The sequence below is a fragment of the Ranitomeya variabilis genome, chromosome 2 (assembly GCF_051348905.1).
Source record: "Ranitomeya variabilis isolate aRanVar5 chromosome 2, aRanVar5.hap1, whole genome shotgun sequence".
Taxonomy (NCBI): Eukaryota; Metazoa; Chordata; class Amphibia; order Anura; family Dendrobatidae; genus Ranitomeya; species Ranitomeya variabilis.
The window spans coordinates 722,951,992-722,973,670 of NC_135233.1; the positions used below are offsets into that span (position 1 = coordinate 722,951,992).

The 21,679-nt window shown below is 42.5% G+C and overlaps 1 protein-coding gene across 9 annotated transcripts in view; it reads right to left on the minus strand.

Annotated features, from left to right (window-relative positions):
• The window catches only part of FAM184A (family with sequence similarity 184 member A), a 313,220-nt gene that overhangs the window by 270,973 nt on the left and 20,568 nt on the right, over positions 1-21,679 (minus strand). For 5 of the 9 annotated variants that reach the window (XM_077289547.1, XM_077289544.1, XM_077289543.1 and 2 more), the window contains exon 1: positions 21,031-21,411. In XM_077289547.1, coding sequence (XP_077145662.1) covers positions 21,031-21,210 — 180 coding nt within the window. In that variant the 5' untranslated portion in view covers positions 21,211-21,411. Of the gene's footprint in view, positions 1-21,030; positions 21,413-21,679 lie in introns of those variants that run through there. The other 4 variants (XM_077289549.1, XM_077289542.1, XM_077289548.1 and 1 more) reach the window with 2 other exon arrangements.

Here is a 21,679-nt window from a genome sequence, read left to right on the forward strand (position 1 = left end):
TATGCATAACTGGGGGCGAATCTCGTCCCCATTGCACAGTCCCTTACCTGGCAATATACCGATCATTCAAAGGTGAAAATGTTGTTGAAAACGAATAGAACAACCACTTTTATGGTATGGTGCTATATAAAGCACTAACGTCCAATGTCAGAAACAGACAGCCTGTCAAAGGGGGGCAGTTCTCTAATCAATTGTGAAGAATGCCTTAAATATGAGTCAAGCTTAAATAGAAGGTGCCACCAGTTTTCTTGTAGTTTGTTGTTTTCTGAAATTAAGCTTAAAATAGTAATTAAAATGTATTAATGCAATGTTTGCACTGTTTGCAAACATTTCTATATGAAAAATATTATATATTTTTGTACAAATATATATAATTACCACTAGGAGGAGCATTTTCCGTTTTAGACCTCAAGCAGTTATAGTAAGACTTACCAGCTTTACTATTAGCTGGAAAATTGGGGCAGTAACTGCTGACATCACCATTTCCCTCCCCTTTTGGGTGTTCTAGTATCCCTGGGGCAGAATGAAGAGTAGTTCAAAGATATATGTAGCTGGCGCACTACCGTATTGCCAAATACCAAGGAAGGGGTGCAGCAGAGTGGCTAAAGAATGACTGACTGAAACAAAAAAAGAAAAAGTAGCCACACATGAAATCTGCACACCACAAATAGAATGTATGAAAAAGGGAACAGCTTTATTGATACAAAATATTAAAAACAACATAAAACCAATACACATACAACCGTCCACCCTCAAGTCTGCTCACAATGCACAATGTGTATATATATATATATATATATATATATATATATATATATATATATGTAATCATAAGATCCCACCTGGCATGAGTCAATGATATAATAATGAGAAGAAATGCTGGGTATGCTGAGCACACCACTGCTCACTGTAAAGGGGGATAAAAGACCCCTAGGCCTAATGCCATGGAGCACCTAGTACAAAACTGTCTGTACCCACGTGGGTGTCAACCCAAATCCAAATGCAGGACCCCAGTAACAGTGTGCAACGGCCACCAACGTAAACAAATACTCACAAAATGTGATAGTGCTGGAGAATACTGGCCGGATCACAGCCCCAGCGCCCACAGCAATATCCCAAAAGAAACCAGCCATGAGGTAAGTAACTTAAACAGCCGGTGGGAAGACCCAACGCGTATCGCGGTATCCAAAGACCGCTTCGTCAGGGGAAGTCACTTACCAATACTAGCGTTGTCCTTTTATATAGATCCATCAGGTAATAGGGGGGCACATGTGTGCGGCACGGTGATGGTGGAAAGTGAAACCGGAAGTGAACAAACAAGCGGTAAGCCAGGCCACTAGATGGCGCATGTGCACAAGAAACAAGAATGAATGAATGGATAAAGTGGGCAGACGTCTCTGCCCATAATGTTCCCCTGCGCACACGCCAGTCAAAAGAGGCAGCGGTCCGCAGGGAAACCTCAGTAAGAATATAGCATGGAAAGTGCAAGCTCTAAAAAAGAATGAAGAGTAGCATCACAGGGCAGCGCCATTTTGTGGGTGACTGCCCTGTGATCTGCTATCACCAGTGGTTACTGTCTCTCTCATCAGTCTTCATATGTCTCTCTCACCTAGACTACATGTATATCACACCCCCCACAAGTTCACTGCGGACCCACAGCTCCTTATATTTACTGAGGGTTGGCGTCCGTCTGTTATCTCCTATGACCATGGGGTGCCATATGACACTGAAAGTGTCGTGCTGCTACTGTGAAAGCAAGATGCCACCTCCAGTGCCTTATTTAAATTCCTATAACACACAAAATATGTTTCAAATGCAATCAAAACTTGGCTATAACAGCATGTTATTCTACATTACATTGATTTATTAATGATCTACAAACGCAGTACCTTCCCTTTAAGGACATATTTTTGCAAGAAAAGGTCAACATAGAGGGAAAGATTGCTGGTGATGGACCTTCTCCCCGATATAATGAGGCGGCCCAGAGGATTGGTGGAATTTTTGTGCAAGTTGGGGAGGAAATAAAAGAAAGGAACCTTAACTTGTTGGATGTCCAGGAATTTCTTCTCTCTTCTATTTAGAATCCCGTTGCTATACGCATTCTTAATAAGATCCTTGCATTTAAGGAAAATTGTAATAGAAGGGTCGCAAAGTAATCTTTCGTAATAATCAAGGTCTTCCAAGATCCTTATCCCCTTCCCAAGATACCTCCCTCTATTCATTACCACTATGACGCCTCCCTTGTCCGCATTTTTATTAATATTGCTGTTCTCATGTAGGGAAACAATGGCCTCTCTCCAGGACTCAAATTATCATTTTTCTTAGGGAAAACTAAAGATTGAATGTCTTTTAGAACAAGGTGTTGAAAGGTTTCAATACTTGAGCCCTTATGATGTAAAGGGTAGAAATGATTAAAACGGCCCTTCACCTCTACATGTACAGATTCTTTTTCCTCACTGTTTGAAATGATGGGGCTGTTTAAAGTGTGAGGGGCTGATTGATTACGTTTTTCCTCAATCAAAAAATGCAGCTGTATTGTTAATTTCCTTCAAATAAAGGTATAAGGAAAAAGCATTAAGGGGGGGGGGGCGCGGGAATTGGGACAAAAGGAAAGACCACGTTCAAGTAGTGAAACCTCTTCTTTAGCTACCATGTGATGGGAAAGGTTAAATATTCCTGTGTTTCTAGGAATGGTATTTTCATCAGTAGCGGATAAGGCTAATTGGCTTTTATCCTCTTCAATGTTAGATGCAGTATTTCCTGTATTTGATCTACGGTAGTTGTTCTTCCACTCCCCCTACATCTGTTTTCTTTTTTTCTTTTCGGGTCGTGTCCTGAAGACACCCGAAAAAGCTGGGTAATTTTCTAATTCTTCAAATTATTCGTAGGGCTCAGGGGGTATGAGGATATGAGAGAATTTCCAATGTCTGGGAACTTGGTATTCAGAGCATGTCTTAGTTGTAGATACCTAAAGAAAGCATGTCTGGGGGATTGAAAGAGGTTGATATTGATCAAAGGAAACAGGAACACCCTCGATATATACCTGTGCCAGAACCTTTAACCCCAAGTTTGATCAAAACTGAGCTTCTTGGGAATGTAGTAATTCAGGAAGAACACTGTTATGCCATAAGGGGGACTCAGCTACTGTGAGATTGAATTGAAAAATATTTTTGTTGTCTCTCCACACTTGAACCACAAGTCTATGAATTGGCAAGAAGGAGCCTCAGTATTGCTCTGGTGCAAGACTCAGTGCGCAAGGTGATGTTCAGAATTAGGCAAATGATTATCTACTATCCAGTGTTGTAGAAAGCGAAGTTGGCCAGCTAAGGCCCCTGTCACACTTCCGTCTTTTCCTCCCGTCGAAATCCGTTGATTTTTGAAAAACAGGATCCTGCAAATGTTTCTGCAGGATCCTGTTTTTTCCCAGACTTGTATTAGCGACGTATTGTGACGGATGGCCATCCGTTTCATCCGTCGTGCACTGGATCCGTCAGAAAATAGTGGTCCGTCGGGCAGAGAAAACGTTCAGAGGAACATTTTTTCTGGACATCGGAAAATCACTCAGCTGACCGTCAAACACTGGAATCCAGTGATGTATCTCGTTTTTTCATTCTGAGCATGCCTGAATTCCTGCCCGGAAGGATTTTCTAGGCAGGGAAAATTCTCTTTCTCTCTCCCTCTCTCTCTCTCCAGAATTTTATACCTACAAATTCAGGCACTTCCTCATTCGTTGGATCCGTTTTTATTTATTTTCCTCACATCCGTCGATACGTCACAACGACACATTGTAACGGCCGCCTACCGACGGAAGTGTGAAAGAAGCCTTAGTACTATAAGAAGTCTGGGAGTGCCGCAACTGCCTCATCCCTGGTCTTCTGAAGAGTGATCAGTTTTAGTTTGTGTCTGTTTGAGCCCGATATGAAGGATGCTAAATGGGAGTTGACCATGAGAAAGATCTTTTGTGGGACTATGGAGGCTGAATGTTTCAGAATATATAAGAATTTAGGGAGGATTATCATTTCAAAGGGACTCTGTCAGCACAGAATTACTGTTCAAACCAAGAAAAATGTTTAGAATTGATAGTCCTCAGTGGTTGATACCTTTTTGATAGTGAGGACTCTCAATTCTAAACATTTTTCTATCTACTGGCTAACACGGTACCAAGATATATATCTTTCCTGTTCAAACCAAGTACAGGCGTTTGGTGATTAATGGCGAGGCCAATCATCTATATACACCTTCCCACCTGCTTGGTTTCCATGTATCTGCTCCCTTCTAAGGCCCTATGAAGCCAGAGCTGTCAATTAAATAAGAGGGGGGTGGAGAGAGGGAAACCAAGAAGGTGGGAAGGTGTATATTAAGGATTGGTCCCACTGTGAAGCACCGAGCGGTAGGACTAAGTTTGAACAGTCATTTTGTGCTGACAGAGTCCCTGCAATTAAATTAATTCTCCTGGCTACTGACAGAGGGAGAGCATCCCATATTCTAATTTTCTCCTGCAGGTATGACAAATGAGGGTATATATTTAAATCACAAAGTTGAGTGTTAAATCACAGAGTTGGGTGTGATTTCTTGCTATATTTATACCTAGATATTTAAAGTGGGATACTATTCGAATGCACATGTTCAGTATTTGGTCAGTATTTTACCTCAGTATTTAAACCCAAACGAGGAGTGGGTGAAAAATGCAGATGTGGTGCTATGTTTCTATTATACTTTTACTCTGACTGTTCCTCTACTGATCTCAGTGACGCCGCTACCATGAGGCGAGTTGAGCTCTTTGGCTCAGGCGGCACTGCCGTCCCTGAAGAGAGGGGGCGGCAGATTCTGTTGGTGTAGTAACTGGATTTGTGTCGGAGAGGCATGTTCAGTTACTACGCTATGCTATTGAGTCTATTCAGGGCTCCGTCCTGGATCTCCTCATCCAGCCCTCCCCAACTCATGTGACATCATCACAGGTCCTGACGCTGAAGTCGCTCTTCTCCATGCATCTCCTCGGGTTGCTCATGGATGGCTGCTCTGTGCACACAGGACCTGTGATGAGGTCACAGGAGGGGGAGGACTCAGCGGTCACATGATCAGGGTCCTCGTGTATGTAGGACTCTGCTGTGGTGATTGTCATGGTGCTGGATGAGGGGAAGTTGATGTGTGGGGTCAGGACAAGAGGGGTTTGCAGGGTGGATGTAGCAGAGCCATGTGTGTACAAGGTATACGGAGCAGAGCCATGTGTGTACGAGGTGTGCGGAGCAGAGCCGGGTGTGTACGGTGCAGAGCCGGGTGTGTACGAGGTGTAAGGAGCGGAGCCATGTGTGTACGATTTGTGCGGAGCAGAGACGCATGTGTACAAGGTGTATGGAGTGGAGCCGTGTGTGTACTTGGTGTACAGAGTAGAGCCGTGTGTGTGTACTTGGTGTATAGAGTGGAGCCGTGTGTGTATTTGGTGTATGCAGTGGAGCCGTGTGTGTACATGGTGTACGAAGTGGAGCCGTGTGTGTACGAGGTGTACGGAGCAGAGCCGTGTGTGTACGAGGTGTACGGAGTGGAGCCGTGTGTACACGAGGTGTGTGGAGCGGAGCCGTGTGTGTACAAGGTGTGCGGAGCAGAGCCGGGTGTGTACGGTGCAGAGCCGGGTGTGTACGGTGCAGAGCCGTGTGTGTACTTGGTGTATGGAGCGGAGCCGTGTGTGTACTTGGTGTACAGAGTGGAGCCGTGTGTATTTGGTGTATGGAGTGGAGCCGTGTGTGTACTTGGTGTACAGAGTGAAGCCGTGTGTGTATTTGGTGTACGGAGTGGAGCCGTGTGTGTACGAGGTGTATGGAGCGGAGCCGTGTGTGTACGAGGTGCACGGAGCGGAGCTGTGTGTGTGATTTGTGCAAAGCAGAGACGCGTGTGTACAAGGTGTATGGAGCAGAGCCATGTGTGTACTTGGTGTATGAAGCGGAACCGTGTGTGTACTTGGTGTACAGAGTGGAGCCGTGTGTGTACGAGGTGTACGGAGTGGAGCCGTGTGTGTACGAGGTGTGTGGAACGGAGCCGTGTCTGTACTTGGTGTACGGAGCGGAGCCGTGTATGTATGTGGTGTACGGAGTGGAGCCGTGTGTGTATGTGGTGTACAGAGTGCAGCCGTGTGTGTATGTGGTGTGCGGAGCCATGTGTGTACAAGGTGTACGGAGTGGAGCCGTGTGTGTACGAGGTGTATGGAGCTGAGCCATGTGTGTACGATTTGTGCGAAGCAGAGACGCGTGTGTACAAGGTGTATGGAGCAGAGTCGTGTGTGTACTTGGTGTATGAAGCGGAGCCGTGTGTGTACTTGGTGTACAGAGTGGAGCCGCGTGTATGAGGTGTATGGAGTGGAGCCGCATGTGTGCAAGGTGTACGGAGTGGAGCCGTGTGTATACTTGGTGTACGGAGTGGAGTCGTGTGTGTACGGGGTGTACGGAGCGGAGCAGCATGAGTACGAGGTGTAAGGATCAGAGCCGCATGTGTACAAGGTTTACGGAGTGGAGCCATGTGTGTAGGAGGTGTACGTAGCGTGGCCGCGTGTGTACAAGGTGTACAGAGCAGAGCCGCATGTGTAAAAGGCTTACGGAGTGGAGCCATGTGTGTACTGAGTGGAGCCGTGTGTGGGCGCGAGGTGTACAGAGTGGAGCCGTGTGTGTAAGAGGCATACAAAGCGGAACCGTGTGTGTATGAGGTGTGTGCAGCCGTGCGTGTACGATGTCGGTGTATGGTGGAGGAAGCAAATTTCATACCTCCCAACCGTCCCGGATCCAGCGGGACAGTCCCGATTTTGAGAGGCTGTCCCGGCCGGGAGCTTACTTTTCCTGTGGACCCAGGAGTACACGGCGGAGCCCCGAGGAGCACTTTAAAACTCGCACGTGACGTTCCACTGGAAGTGACGTGCTGAAAGCTGACCGGAAATGATGTAATTTCGGGAGGAGATTGTGACGGAACCATGGAGGCATTCAGGGAATGCTTCAGATCCATCACAGTGTCCTCCTCCGACAGCACGGACAGCGGGATCGCCTTGGAATCGGGGATGCCAGCCATATGAGCGGATCATGATGTGTCCTGCAGCGGAATGCTCAGGTGGGCATTACAATGGGAGCCAGGCCGCTATAGTATCTTTATAGAACCTTTCTTTCTCTCTCTTTCTTTCTCTCTCTCTCTGTTCTTTCTTTCCCTCTCTAATCTTTTTTTCTTTCTCTCTGTTCTTTCTTTCCCTCTCTAATCTTTTTTTTCTCTCTCTGTTCTTTCTTTCTCTCTGTTCTTTATTTCCCTCTCTAATCTTTTTTCTCTCTCCTTTCTTTTTTCTCTGTTCTTTCTTTCTCTCTCTGTTCTTTCTTTCTTTCTTTCCCCTCTTTCTCTCTCTCTCTGTTCTTTCCCTCTTTCTTTCTCTCTCTCTGTTCTTTCTTTCCCCTCTTTCTTTCTCTCTCTCTGTTCTTTCTTTCTTTACCCTCTTTCTTTCCCCTCTCTCGCTCTGTTCTTTCATTCCCCTCTTTCTTTCACTTCTTTCTTTCTCTTTCTCTCTCTGTTCTTTCTTTCCTTCCTTTATTTCTTTCTCTCTCTGTTCTTTCTTTCCCTTCTTTCTTTTTCGTTCTATTTCTCTCTTTCTTTCTCTCTGTTCTTTCTTTCCCCTCTTTCTTTCTCTGTTTTCTTTCCCCTCCTTCTTTCTCTCTCTGTTCTTTCCTTCTCTCTCCTTTCTTTCTTTCTCTCCCTCCTTTCTTTCTCTCTCTCTCTCTCTCTGTTCTTCCTTTCCCTATAACCAAGGAACAGAAAAAGGGGGCGGGGGTGTTAAAAAGGTACTACTGGCCTCTCAGATCCTCAATATTAATCTGACCTGATAGCAAAATGACTATATTTGCCTATAGGATGAATAGAATATACATGATCTCATTTATATGGTACAAATAAGTGGTGCTTATAAGAAAAGGATGTTATACCCATACATGTTATTGTGACTTACTTGGGCAAGTGGAGGACATATTCTATGGGCAACTATAGTCATTTTGCTTTCAGGTCAGATTAATATTGAGTATCTGAAAGGCCAGTAGTACCTTTTTAAAGGGCATCTGTCACCCCAAAAATCGTATATGAGCTGCGGCCACCGTCATCAGGGGCTTATCTACAGCATTCTGTAATGCATTCTGTAATGCTGTAGATAAGCCCCCGATGTAACCTGAAAGATGAGAAATAAAGGTTATATTATACTCACCCAGGGGCGGTCCCGGTCCATTACGGGTCAGATGGGCGTCGCAGTTCGCTCCAGCTGTTTGCGGGAAGTCAGAAGTAACAGAAACACGCTATCAGGCCACGTTCACATGTTCAATATGTTACCTCAGTATTTGTAAGCCAAAACCAGGAGAGTAACAATCAGAGGAAAAGTATAAAGAAACACGTCACCACTTCTGGATCTCTCACCCACTCTCGATTTGGCTTACAAATACTGAGGTAAAATTCTGACCAAATACTGAACGTATGAATGTGGCTTTAGGCTGGTTTCACACATCCTGATATTTCCGGTACCGGAAAAAATGGTACTGGAGATATTCTTGTCCGTGTGTGTAATACGTGTGGCAACTGAGTGCCGCATCTGTACGACACGGACGCCTGCCGGGGAAGAAGCGCTACAGTAACCACTGTTCCCTGGCCAAGGGCACACTTAAAATGAAGCAAGTTGATCACTTCACCGCAGGCGGCATTTAGTCCCTGAAGAAGTGTAAAGATCGATGTTTCAAATATATTCCTATTTAAAAGTGTATGTATTTTCCATGTGCGTTACGTTAGGCTAGTAAAGAGTAAACCAGATTAATTTGTACTGATTTTATTACGGGGGGGGGGGCGCCATTTTTCCGTTCGCCTCAGGCAGCAGAGAGGCTAGGTTCACCCCTGACTGATCTTATAATAATAATTTTATTTCTATAGGGTCAACATATTCCGCAGCACTTTACATTTTAGAGGGGACTTGTACAGACAATAAAAAACATTCCAGAACAACAATAATCACATAAATCAACAGATACTAGGATGAGTGTTGGCCCTGATAGTAAACTTACAATCTATGGAGAGAATAGAGGAGACAAGAAAGGTGGATGGTAACAATTGCTCGCATTGAACGGTCAGGCCATCAATGTAATAGATAGGGTGTTTATGTAATGCTGTATGAATGGGTCACCAACCAATATATGTGTAAAAGTACAGACATAGAGGTCTATTACTTGCACAACGGGTGTGAGAACAGATGATACGAGGGACCTGGTTTTGAAGAAAATGTTGTATGGGCAAAACAGGGATAGTTAGATAAATATGTTGAGGTGGTAAGACAATCTGAAGAAATGCATTTTAGGGCATGTTTAAAACTGGGAATATGGGGGATTAATCAAAGTGTCCTGGGTAATGCATTCCAAAGAATTGGCGCAGCACGCAATAAGTCTTGGAGACAGGGGTGGGAGGTTCGCATTATTAAGAATGTTAATCTTACGTCATTAGTAAAATGGAAGGCACAGGCAGGATGGTAGACTACGACGATGGAGATGTAGAGTGGTGTTGAAGAGTGGAGTGCTTTATGAGTGAAAGTGATACATTTATATTGAACTTTGGAGTGAACTGGTAACTAGGGCAATGACTGGCACAGGATAGAGGCATCAGTGTAATGGAATATGATCCTAGCTGCTGCATTCAGGATGGATTGGAGAGGGTAGAGTTTAATAAGAGGGAGATTGATTAGTAGAGGTGCAATAGTCCAGACAAGAACGAAAAAGAGTAGCAGTAACAGTTTTTGAAGTGTTGAAAGTAAAAAAAGGTCTAATTCTAGAAATGTTTTTAAGGTGAAGATGACATGAGTGAGCCAGTGATCGGATGTAAGGAGTGAATGAAAGATCTGAATCAAGTATGACGTCAAGACAGCGGGCATGTGGCTGGGGAGTAATGGTAGAGCCACACATGGAAATGGCAATGTCGAGCATAGGTAGGTTAGGCAGATTTAAGCTTACTATTACTAAGGTAAAAAACTCAAAAACTGAACGTGGCCTTACCAGCAGAATTAATCCCCTTTTAACCTCTTAGTGCTTAGAGGTTACAACATGGATTTCTGCCAGCTTTTGTTTCATTTTTGACACCGAAAAACACCATGAATTTCATATATTTTATTACAAGAGGTTTTTGCAAGATGTTATGTTGGATGTTTGAACATATTTATAGTATTTTAAGTCCTACAAGCCTTTAGCACATGCACCGACAAAAAAACTCCATGAATACAGCATTGTTTTTTTTTTTAAAAAAAGGCTAATTTAAAAAATGCACCAAGGCAGTAAAATGGCACTCACCACTGTTTATAGTTTTTCCTACTGGCTTTAAGCTAATATGTAGCAACGGTGTCTTTTACCTAAATATAGCTGGAAAAAAAACAACAGCAAAAACATGCAATTTTTTCTAAAAATACGGTATCTAAAACCACCCTAACTGCTTGTGTTAGCGATCCTCCTGACTCCTCTACCTTTTAGGTTAAGTTCCTACAATGATCTCTTGACACTACATGCAGTATGTTCACTATGCAAAAAAACACAGAGTCTTAAGTTTCAGCAAAGTGTAAACTGATCTGCAGTTCATGTTTGAAGTCTGCAACATGTCAATTCTTCTTACCGGTACGCACACTGAGTTTTATATGCAGTTATTCCCCATAGACTTGCATTAGATATGGAAAATTCACAGATAAAAATTGCATGTAATCCACACATGACTCTATCAACAAAGATTTGTCGAAGACAAATACCAAAAGGCATATAAAAAAACAAAGCAGCTTAACTTAAAACATGACATATCAAAAAGAGACAAAAACTGCAGAGTAAAAAAGAGCTCAAAAAAACACCATGAAAAATAAAATGCAACTGACTTAATGGGTTTTCCAGTCTTATCCTACAAGTCTGCAGTCACTCTACGTGAATCCTCTTATCGCATGCACTGTTAGGATTCTCTGATGCCAGGAGTGGGGGGTGAGGGGTCATGTGACTGCAAGTATGCAATTTGCATAGTTCTGACCATATTCCGATTAATCTGTATCTGGCTTCGCTCACTACACTTGCGTTGAGAAAGGCTGCGACCATCTAGTTGGCATGTGACCACACGTATCCAAATCACACACGTCCGGTAATGTTCCCACCCGCTCCTAGTACTGAAGTAACCTCACAGTGTGCACTATGCGCGATGTGAGGATTCACAAGTCTGCAGTTGCACAGAGTGACTGCAGACATGTAGTTCAACAACAACTGCTGCAGAAATGCTGCAGAAAATCGGCAACATCAAAAACTCATCAAATACTCATTGTGAGAACTTTACTCACACCTTATTTTTTTAATATCTAATGATGTAATTATTCTGTTAGGCTAAGTGGTCTGCTGTCAACCAGCTCTGATTTCTCCATTGCTGCACATGCAACACATGAATGAATAATAAGTGCAGAGCTTCCTCCTCATTGTGGCTCTTTTCACTTTAATGTCACTTAGAAGAGGGGACAAAAAGTACTATTATCTACAGGTCACCTGCTATGTAACACCACACTTACTTAACACCTTATTATGATTCAGCCTGTGCTGAAATGATGTAGAATAGAATTACAATACTTAATGTCCTTTTTTCAGTCATTATATGAAGTCTTTTGTATCAGTGTTTCATTTCGGATTATCCTCGATGTGTCCAAGAGCAACAAGCTGCAACGCACTGACACATTAAGAGCAATAGTCCTGATTTGCTATGCATGTAGTGCTGATATATGAAGATACATGTCAAGGGAAGACACGCAAAGAATTACTAAATCATTATCTTCTAACCTACTGCACATTGGTCTGAATCTCTCATTTAATTGAAACGCTGGCCAATCGTACGCTTGTCAACATCAAGGAAACAATATCCTGGTGATTATAGAAGAGCAAACAGTGTCAAGCTCAATCACATCAGCGGCTCCCTGAGATCTGCCTCAGTGCAACACTCTGCGTTCAATTAACCATATGACTGCTTGCATTTAGCACCACCGTACTGTATATTCAATTCACAACATAAAACTCATCATGTTATAGTTACTGATCACCTGAACATGGAAAGACAGGAACTTTCAGGTTTTCCCAGATTACAATATTGATGGCCTATCGTTAGGATGGGTTATATCAATACCAGATTGGTGGGAGTCTGACACTTAGCACCCCCAACAATCAGGTGGTTGAAAGGGCACAAGCAAGTGCAGCAGCTTCATTGTTTGCACCACTCTGCTTACCTGTATGCCATCACCTTAGTAGCGCCACTGTTCAGGATCACAGCGCTGTTCCATTCACTTCTATGGGACAATGCTGCAAACCTGAGCACGGGGGGCTCCTTAATAAATGGCATGCAGGTAGATGGACCAATGTAAATAATGAAGAGTCCCGAACACTCACGAGAGCTAAGGTCCTTATAAACATTTGATTGAAGGGACTGCTGAGAGGTTGATCCAGTGCTTATAGTTTTTCTTCTGTCTACTCTACAGCGTAGTGTATTTATATTATATTGTTAGGCTGCCTTTTAGGTAACAATTTGATATGCACAATAATTATTTTGTTTTTATATTACAGAGAAAATCCAGCCTATCCAGTTGTCTCTAAAATCCAGAGGTGTCTGATATTATGTGAAGTTCAGAGTGGTTCCGTAAAAAGTTTTCTCAGTGACATAAAATGTACAACCCCATAGTTTGGCACAGTGAGCCCTACATAGCTTTATACTATAGCGCCGTCCAGGATGTTCGGAACTATTCCTTTTTATTTCCCCTTCTGCTAGATCAGAAACTTATTTTCCATAACCCACGATAAGGACATGTCAACATTTATAAATAAATTACAACATGCATAGTCCCATTATTGTCTGCGTAATGTAATGATTTCTCTTTTACTCAAACACATATTCATCTTTGAACATTAGTTTGAATCTGAGGGGCAAGACCCCAAAACATATCCGCAAATGTAGTTCCTGATTTGGCTTCTTATCCTACGTCATGTGGAAAAACTTGTTAAAGGGTCAGTATTGACTTTTGGGATTCATACATCCAATAGTTGGTGCCAGACATAAAGTCATCTTCCCTCTAAAGAGGCTAATTGCATAGAAAATAATTCATTAAAGGGATTGTTAACTTAAAACAAGCTTTAACCTACTTACAGGATAGCTGATAACTCACTATAGTGTCCTATTACTAGCAGGGAAGTTTCAACCCTGCTACAAAATGGTGTGGAAGGTTATATACTCAACCTCCACTAAATTCATTCTCTATAGAGCTGTCAGAAAAAGCTGAACACAGTGCTCGAGTCGACAACCCTCTAGGGAGTGAATAGAGTTGTGGTTGAGCATACGCACTGCTGCTCCATTCTACGGATATAAAAGATCCCCGTTCTCCCAATCAGTGCAGGTTCCCTTGGTTGATTCCCAATGATCAATAAGTTATCACGTATTCCGTGGATAGGTGAGAACTTGTTTTCACCAGACAACCCTTTAAGTTGATGTACCTGAATTTATGACTATATAGCACTGCTTATATTGCATTAATCTTGAGTTACAGCATGTATTTTAGCAAAGAACAGCATTAAGAATTCTGCGAGTTTCAGAGCTGGAATCTCCCAACATTCTGGACTGCTCAGTGATGATTTGCAATCGAGATCGCATAGTCTTTACACCAATCACTGCCCAGCCGTACTACTATAAAGTGTAAAAAAGTTGATTCAGCTCACCCTTAGGACTTTTCCTTTGAGTTCCACTGAGTTCCATTAGCGGAGCATGGGATAGCTCTGCTGGACGTGGAGGCAATGTGAGTGAGTAGAGGTGAAGATCCAGCTACAGCAAGGTAAAACAGAAAGTCACAATAAAAACTGTTTACATTGTTGTGATGGACCAGTTAGAATTGGCTGGAGTGGGTAGAAAACATGATATTAACCGGTCACGTTTCGAACACAGCGTGGGTTCTTAAACTTGGTCTAATAGGGTTTAAGAACACACATGTTCAAAACTAGTCCAGTTAATATCATGTTTTCTACCTACTCCAGCCAATTCTAACTGGTCCATCACAACAATGCCAACAATTTATATTGTCATCTAAATAAAAATTTACTAGTTTACCTCGCTGGAGCTGGATTTTCATTTCTACTCTGTCACACAGCAGTACTACTGTATTGTCAGGGATCAATTAGGCTCTTGGGAATATAACTGGTGAAAAACTTGTAGCTGCCTTGCGAAAGCAACCTGTGTACCATAGTGTGTATTACTAAATCAAGTAACCCCCTCAAAACATAATAAGGACTAGTGCTCGTGATTAAGAGGATTTTAGACACAGTCTGTGGGGTAAAGGAGAAACCTGTAGGAATATGTCACCAAAATTGCTGCCATTTTGATAGTGTATTAGTTTATTATAACACTTTAGACATTCTTTCTACGCTGCTAAAAAAAAATAAAGGGAACACTAAAACAACAGAATATAACTTCAAGTAAATAAAACTTCTGTGAAATCAAACTGTCCACTTAGGAAGTAACACTGTTTGACAATCAATTTCACATGCTGTTGTGCAAATGGAATAGACAACAGATGGAAATTATTGGCAATTATCAAGACCCACTCAATAAAGGAGCAGTTCTGCAGGTGGGGACCATAGAACACATCTCAGTACCAATGCTTTCTGATGTTTTGGTCACTTTTGAATGTTGGTTGTGCTTTCACACTTGTGGTAGCATGAGGCCGACTCTACAACCCACACAAGTGGTTCAGGTAGTGCAGCTCATCCAGGATGGCACATCAATGCGAGCTGAGGCAAAAAGGTTTGCTGTGTCTGTCAACGTAGTGTCCAGGGGCTGGAGGCGCTATCAGGAGTCAGGCCAGTACACCAGGAGACATGGAGGGGGCCGCAGAAGGGCAACAACCCAGCAGCAGGACTGCTACCTCGGCCTTTGTGCAAGGAGGAACAGGAGCACTGCCAGAGCCCTGCAAAATGACCTCCAGCAGGCCACAAATGTGCATGTGTCTGCACAAACTGTTAGAAATTGACTCCATGAGGGTGGTCTGAGTGCCCGACATCCACAGATGGGGGTTGTGCTCACAGCCCAACACCGTTCAGGACGCTTGGCATTTGCCACAGAACACCAGGATAGGCAAATTCGCCACTGGCGCCCTGTGCAACTCACAGATGAAAGCAGGTTCACACTGAGCACATGTGACAGATGTGACAGAGTCTGGAAGCTCTGTGGAGAGCGATCTGCTGCCTACAACATCCTTCAGCATGACCGGTTTGGCAGTGGGTCAGTAATGGTGTAGAGTGGCATTTCTTTGGAGGGCCGCACAGCCTAATCTAATAGTCTAATAGTGACAGCCGAGCATGGTAGTGTGCTAACCGAGTGTCTTCGGCATGCTCAAAAAATATTTTGAGTCCCCACGGCAGCATGACTCGAAGCTGTTCGACAGCAACACAATATGCAGGGATTGCCTAACAGAGAGTGGTTCTATGGGAGCAGTGGTGTAATGTGTGACGCCGCTCCGTTCACTGCATTACTACTCTTATAGAACTAGACAGAGCAGGGTCACACATTTCTCCACTGCTTTCATACATGTGGATGGAACGGGGTCACATTTATTGACAACCCCCACCCCCCAAAAAAAACCAACTTACAAAGTAATTACAAAGTAATTTTCATTTAAATGAACCCCTAGATTCTCATATAGTCCTCCATATTGTACAATGGGCCCCACATAGTGCACCATACAGTATAATGAAACCCATACAGTGTGCAATACAGAATAAAGAGTAGAATCACACTGCAGCGCCATTTCGTTGGTGACTGCATTGTGACCTCCACAAGCTACTGGGCCGGAGAAGCACTGTGGACCATTGGTGAGAATCAGGGATGAGGCGGTGTTAGTATCAGGGCCAGGCTTAGTGACTTTCTGCAAAGGCAAAAATATGAGGGTGAGGGGGAGACAAGGAAAAGGACAATAAGTCACTCCCCACACCACTTTCCATGTCTCTCACCCTTCACCACTTTTCATGTCTCTCTCCCCACTCCACTTTCCATGTTCCCTCCCCCTTCATATTTTTGCCTGTGCACAAAAGCACCATGGCTGGAACTACACTGCCGCAGCCCTGATACTTACCAATGGATGAAGTCGTCGCTGCTCCTACGGTCCGCAATCTTCACTGCTGTCTGCTGCTCCTCCAGTCTCCACGCAACCCAGGACCTGATTTAAAGGAAGTGAACAGTACAGCTTACGGTTTAAGATCCTGGCGATAGTGGGTAAGTGGAGCTCACCAGATAGTGCTGGGCTACAATAAAATGGCACCCGGCCACACCTACAGCTGTGAATTGAACAGCCAACAGAGGTGTGCCCAGTTTACTGCTGATGTAATGCAAGGCATAGGGTCGGCGTCCGACTGCTGTCTCCTATGCCCAGTGGTTGCCGTATTTACAGTGTAAGTGTTGTGCAGCGATACTTACAGGCCAGCAAAGTAAAATGGCAGCCTCCAGTGGCTGTAATAAACATTTATAAAAAAAAATACAATTTAATAAAGCACAGGTTAAAACAACATGTTATGTAAGAATTTTTTTGTTTTAAATAATAAAAAATGCAGCACTTCCCTTTAAACAAAGTTATGAAGAGTGTCTGTTGGTCTGAAAGGCTTGTCCTCCATCGTGTGGACAATCCAATGATTTGAAAGGGCCCAGTGCAATGCTTGCAAAATCCTTGTGGTGGTATTACAGGCAAATTTATCACTTGCTTCCAGATTTCAACACATATTACAGCTTCCGCTGGAGATCATAGCTAAGGGAAACTATGTAATCAACCTATTATCAAGGTATCCTTCTAACAAATAGAGATTGATTGTCCAAAGAGAAGTTCTTAGATATATTATCGGTGTGTAGACCTAAATACTTTATTGCCTGCCTTCGCTCCTGCTCATTCATATAGCTAGGAGTTAATAAGTGTTAATGCTTAGTACCCTTGATGTATCTAGGTCATAGTGTCTGACAGGATGATGTCAGAATGTGAAACACACAGGAACAGCGCGCGCTCTTCCAATTTAATACTGAAACAGACGGTTCTTTCTTTAACCACATGATAATAATCAGATATAGCCTGATATAATAAAATCAATACAATAAGCTCAGCCTTTCCTGTTTAACACATTCAATTTACGGAATCTGTGTTTCTTTCCACTTCCAGCAAAATTTGTGCATTTGAGTAAGAAAGCCTTGAGCTGAACTTGATGTACCACTGAGTCTGGATGGCAAGCCAGCTAAGATTTCCCTTCTGGCTAATGTTCATTTATACATACATGCGCCCTTATCCAAGGATTTCAGCTGCTTGTCTCACCAAGTTTCCTATAAATATAAGGTATATACCACAGAATGGAAGCATAATCTGATCTACTATTTTGCTTAGGAGAAGATTGAATAAACCAAGCATAACCACATGAAAAGAGATGAGACAAAAGTGTTTATGGCGTCCTAGTTATCAGTACACAAACAGACCATGTCTCCATTTTCCCTTGAAACACAGGCATTAACTGGTCTCCTGGGTATTCAGCATTCCAGAGAGGAGGCCAGGTGTAAAAGACAGAATCCACACAAGTCATGTTCAACTGGAGGCACTCCTGGGCTTTAACTGATATGGAAGATACCAAATACTGTCTAACTTTGATTTATTTTAGAAGTACTTCAAAAAAATATCCTACTAAAAACAGGACATTGATATATCGAAGAGCCTATAACATCTAAAAGAAAAGCAATCTCAACAATGTATAAAAAAAAGTATATAAAAGATTATCTGTAATTCTAGTAACAAATGTATTCAGTAATCGATGCATGCTTTAACGTCCACTGGGTAATATGTATTATATACAGTGCCTTGCGAAAGTATTCGGCCCCCTTGAACTTTTCAACCTTTTCCCACATATCATGCTTCGAACATAAAGATACCAAATGTACATTTTTGGTGAAGAATCAACAACAAGTGGAACACAATTGTGAAGTTGAACGAAATTTATTGCTTATTTTAAATGTTTGTGGAAATTCAAAAGCTGAAAAGTGGGGCGTGCAATATTATTCGGCCCCTTTAACTTAATACTTTGTTGCGCCACCTTTTTCTGCGATTACAGCTGCAAGTCGCTTGGGGTATGTCTCTATCAGTTTTGTACATCGAGAGACTGAAATTCTTGCCCATTCTTCCTTGGCAAACAGCTCGAGCTCAGTGAGGTTTGATGGAGATCGTTTGTGAACAGCAGTTTTCAGCTCTTTCCACAGATTCTCGATTGGATTGAGGTCGGGACTTTGACTTGGCCATTCTAACACCTGGATACGTTTATTTGTGAACTATTCCATTGTAGATTTTGCTTTATGTTTGGGATCATTGTCTTGTTGGAAGACAAATCTCCATCCCAGTCTCAGGTCTTTTGCAGGCTCCAACAGGTTTTCTTCAAAAATGGTCCTGTATTTGGCTCCATCCATCTTCCCATCAATTTTAACCATCTTCCCTGTCCCTGCTGAAGAAAAGCAGGCCCGAACTATGATGCTCCCACCACCACGTTTGACAGTGGGAATGATGTGTTCAGGGTGATGAGCTGTGTTGCCTTTACGCCAAACATATCGTTTAGCATTGTTGCCAAAAAGTTCGATTTTGGTTTCATCTGACCAGAGCACCTTCTTTCACATGTTTGGTGTGTCTCCCAGGTGGCTTGTTGCAAATTTTAAACAACACTTTTTATGGATATCTTTGAGAAATGGCTTTCTTCTTGCCACTCTTCCATAAAGGCCAGATTTGTGCAGTGTACGACTGATTGTTGTCCTATGGACAGACTGTCCCACCTCAGCTGTAGATCTCTGCAGTTCATCCAGAGTGATCATGGGCCTCTTGGCTGCATCTCCGATCAGTGTTCTCCTTGTTTGAGATGAAAGTTTAGAGGGACGGCCGGGTCTTGGTAGATTTGCAGTGGTATGATACTCCTTCCAATTCAATATGATCGCTTGCACAGTGCTCCTTGGGATGTTTAAAGTTTTAGAAACATTTTGTATCCAAATCTGGCTTTATACTTTTCCACAACAGTATCACGGACCTGCCTGTTGTGTTCCTTGGTCCTCATGATGCTCTCTGTGCGTCAAACAGAACCCTGAGACTATCACAGAGCAGGTGCATCTATACGGAGACTTGATTACACACAGTTGGACTATATTATCATCATTAGGCATTTAGGACAATATTGGATCATTCAGAGATCCACAATGAACTTCTGGAGCGAGTTTGCTGCACTGAAAGTAAAGGGGCCGAATAATATTGCACGCCCCACTTTTCAGTTTTTGAATTTCCACAAAATTTTTTAATAACCAATACATTTCGTTCAACTTCACAATTGTGTTCCACTTGTTGATTCTCAACCAAAAATATTGATTTGGTATCTTTATGTTTGAAGCATGATATGTGGGAAAAGGTTGAAAAGTTCCAGGGGGCCGAATACTTTCGCAAGGCACTGTAGTCAATTGCCAGATGCTATGCCTGCAAAGAAGGTAAAGGAAAGTGACTAATTAGACAGGTCTTTAAAAGGGTTGTTTCGTAAGCCCCCCAGCAAACAACTGAGTGTGCCAGGGGAAGTCACGGCCAGTGCATTTTTTCTGCATGAGAATTATAGTAGTACATGGTGGCCATTCAGTAAAGTGGCTATCCTAGTAATACAAGTCCACGCATTTAGTGAGCTCTGTTTTTGGTCAACGGAGGGTGTCCATGCAACTTAAGAGGCCTTCAAACAAAGATATGGGCCAAGGTCAACGTAAATATTTATATATAGATATGTATATATGTGTGTAAATATAATATGTATAAATATGTCGTACATATTTAAATAAGACCAGTAAATGTAATCTTTTCCTTTGTTTGTCCGCACTTGGCGAGATATACAAGTGACATTTTAAGGAATAGGTTCCCAAATGTAACGTTATTGCTCCTGTCATTAAGTCATTTACAGCAATCTATTCATTATTGCTAGCTGTGAAATCTGTAATCTGAAAAAGAACAGAAGGACATTATATGTAGTAACTTAAATTCCCCAAATATCCTACTCAATTTTTAGAATTCTCTGAAGCTACATAACTGACTCCTTTAAGGCTTGTTTCCGATTGCGTTTCTAGACTATAGGCAAACGTACAAATCTAACAATTACACCTATGTGGACCTAGACTGTCTCACAGTATCCCAAAAAGGTGTCCTCTGGTAATTTACTTCATATAACCCTGGCTACAACTCTATTGAAAAAAAGTATTTGAATGTGCTTTTCAATACAAATGAATACAAAAAGAAAATAAAAGCATACACCATCTGGTGGAACACTTCTGCCAGTCATTGCAAGACAAATGCAACTGTTTAGGCAAATGGCTGCATACGTTTGCCCATATTTTTAATGTGACTTTTGCCATGTTGTGGTTTGGACAACTAGAAGGAATAGGTGGGCTGTCCCGTCACTCACTGCCAATGCTGACGCAAGACTTTCACAGGCAATTGGTAACCTAGAAAGACGTTATTTTCAAGGAATGTACAGTCGAATATAACAACACAGAAAAATGACTGTCATCTACAGAGATCAACAACCAAAAATGGCTTCAATGCATTGAGTGTTCGATTTTCCATCAGTGATACTGAATGCTATCGGTAGGGACATTTACATAGCTCCCGATGAGTATATTTTATTATATTTTATGCAGCAGTAACATTCTATTTATTCCTGAAAGTTAGCACCATTATTATTTTTCTCCAAAGTAAATATTTGCACAATATTTTAAAACAATGTATGTATGTACATATATATATATATATATATATGTATATGCACAAACTAGCACATATAAATATATATATATACCCATACATACTTCATCAGTGAAAGCGCTGTACATCAGCATGCATTTCACAAATGGCTTAAGAAGCCAACGATTTAAAGGCCAACACTAGTATGCATCCCAGCGTCATTAACCCTTTCTATAACTGCTCATTACCTTTGTTAGCTGTGCTATCTTCTTGCTCATTTTAAGGTGCAGCTCTGCAGTATACTCCATACTAAGTCCAGCTTGATGTGCCATTACACCAGGAGATGAGGGCACAAACTTGGCAGTACTGGTAGAAGCCCCTCCACTGTAGTAATGCTGTTGCTGATGCCAGCTCATCCCTGTCGCCATCTTCACGTCTTCAGATCCCTTTTACCTCCCCCCTATAAAACAGTTAGGGAGGGTGAGAAACTGCTGATACTCCAGAGACAAAAAAGCCACAGTGGTATATGAATTAGGAAAGAGCAATGTGCTGATGTGCAGCCTGAGGGTTGTGACTGTGCCCAGTGACTGAGGCAAGCACTGCTTACTCACCCTCCCACCTCCGTGTGTGAGGATAACACAGGCTCAGTGTGGATGAACATCCAATGAATGAGCATAGAATAAGGGGGTGTACAAGAGCTGAGATGGAGGTGTGTGTGAGCTCTCAAATACAATTTACCATTTCTGACAGGTGTACAGTCCCCACGGATGATGAACAATGTGCAGATATATTTTCCAAAATTAAAAACGTTCTATTAAATAACCATTGTGGATCTCAAAGGAACAGAGCAATAAATGTGCAAGTGATTCAGTTACAAGTGTATGGGAGTGAAAAACT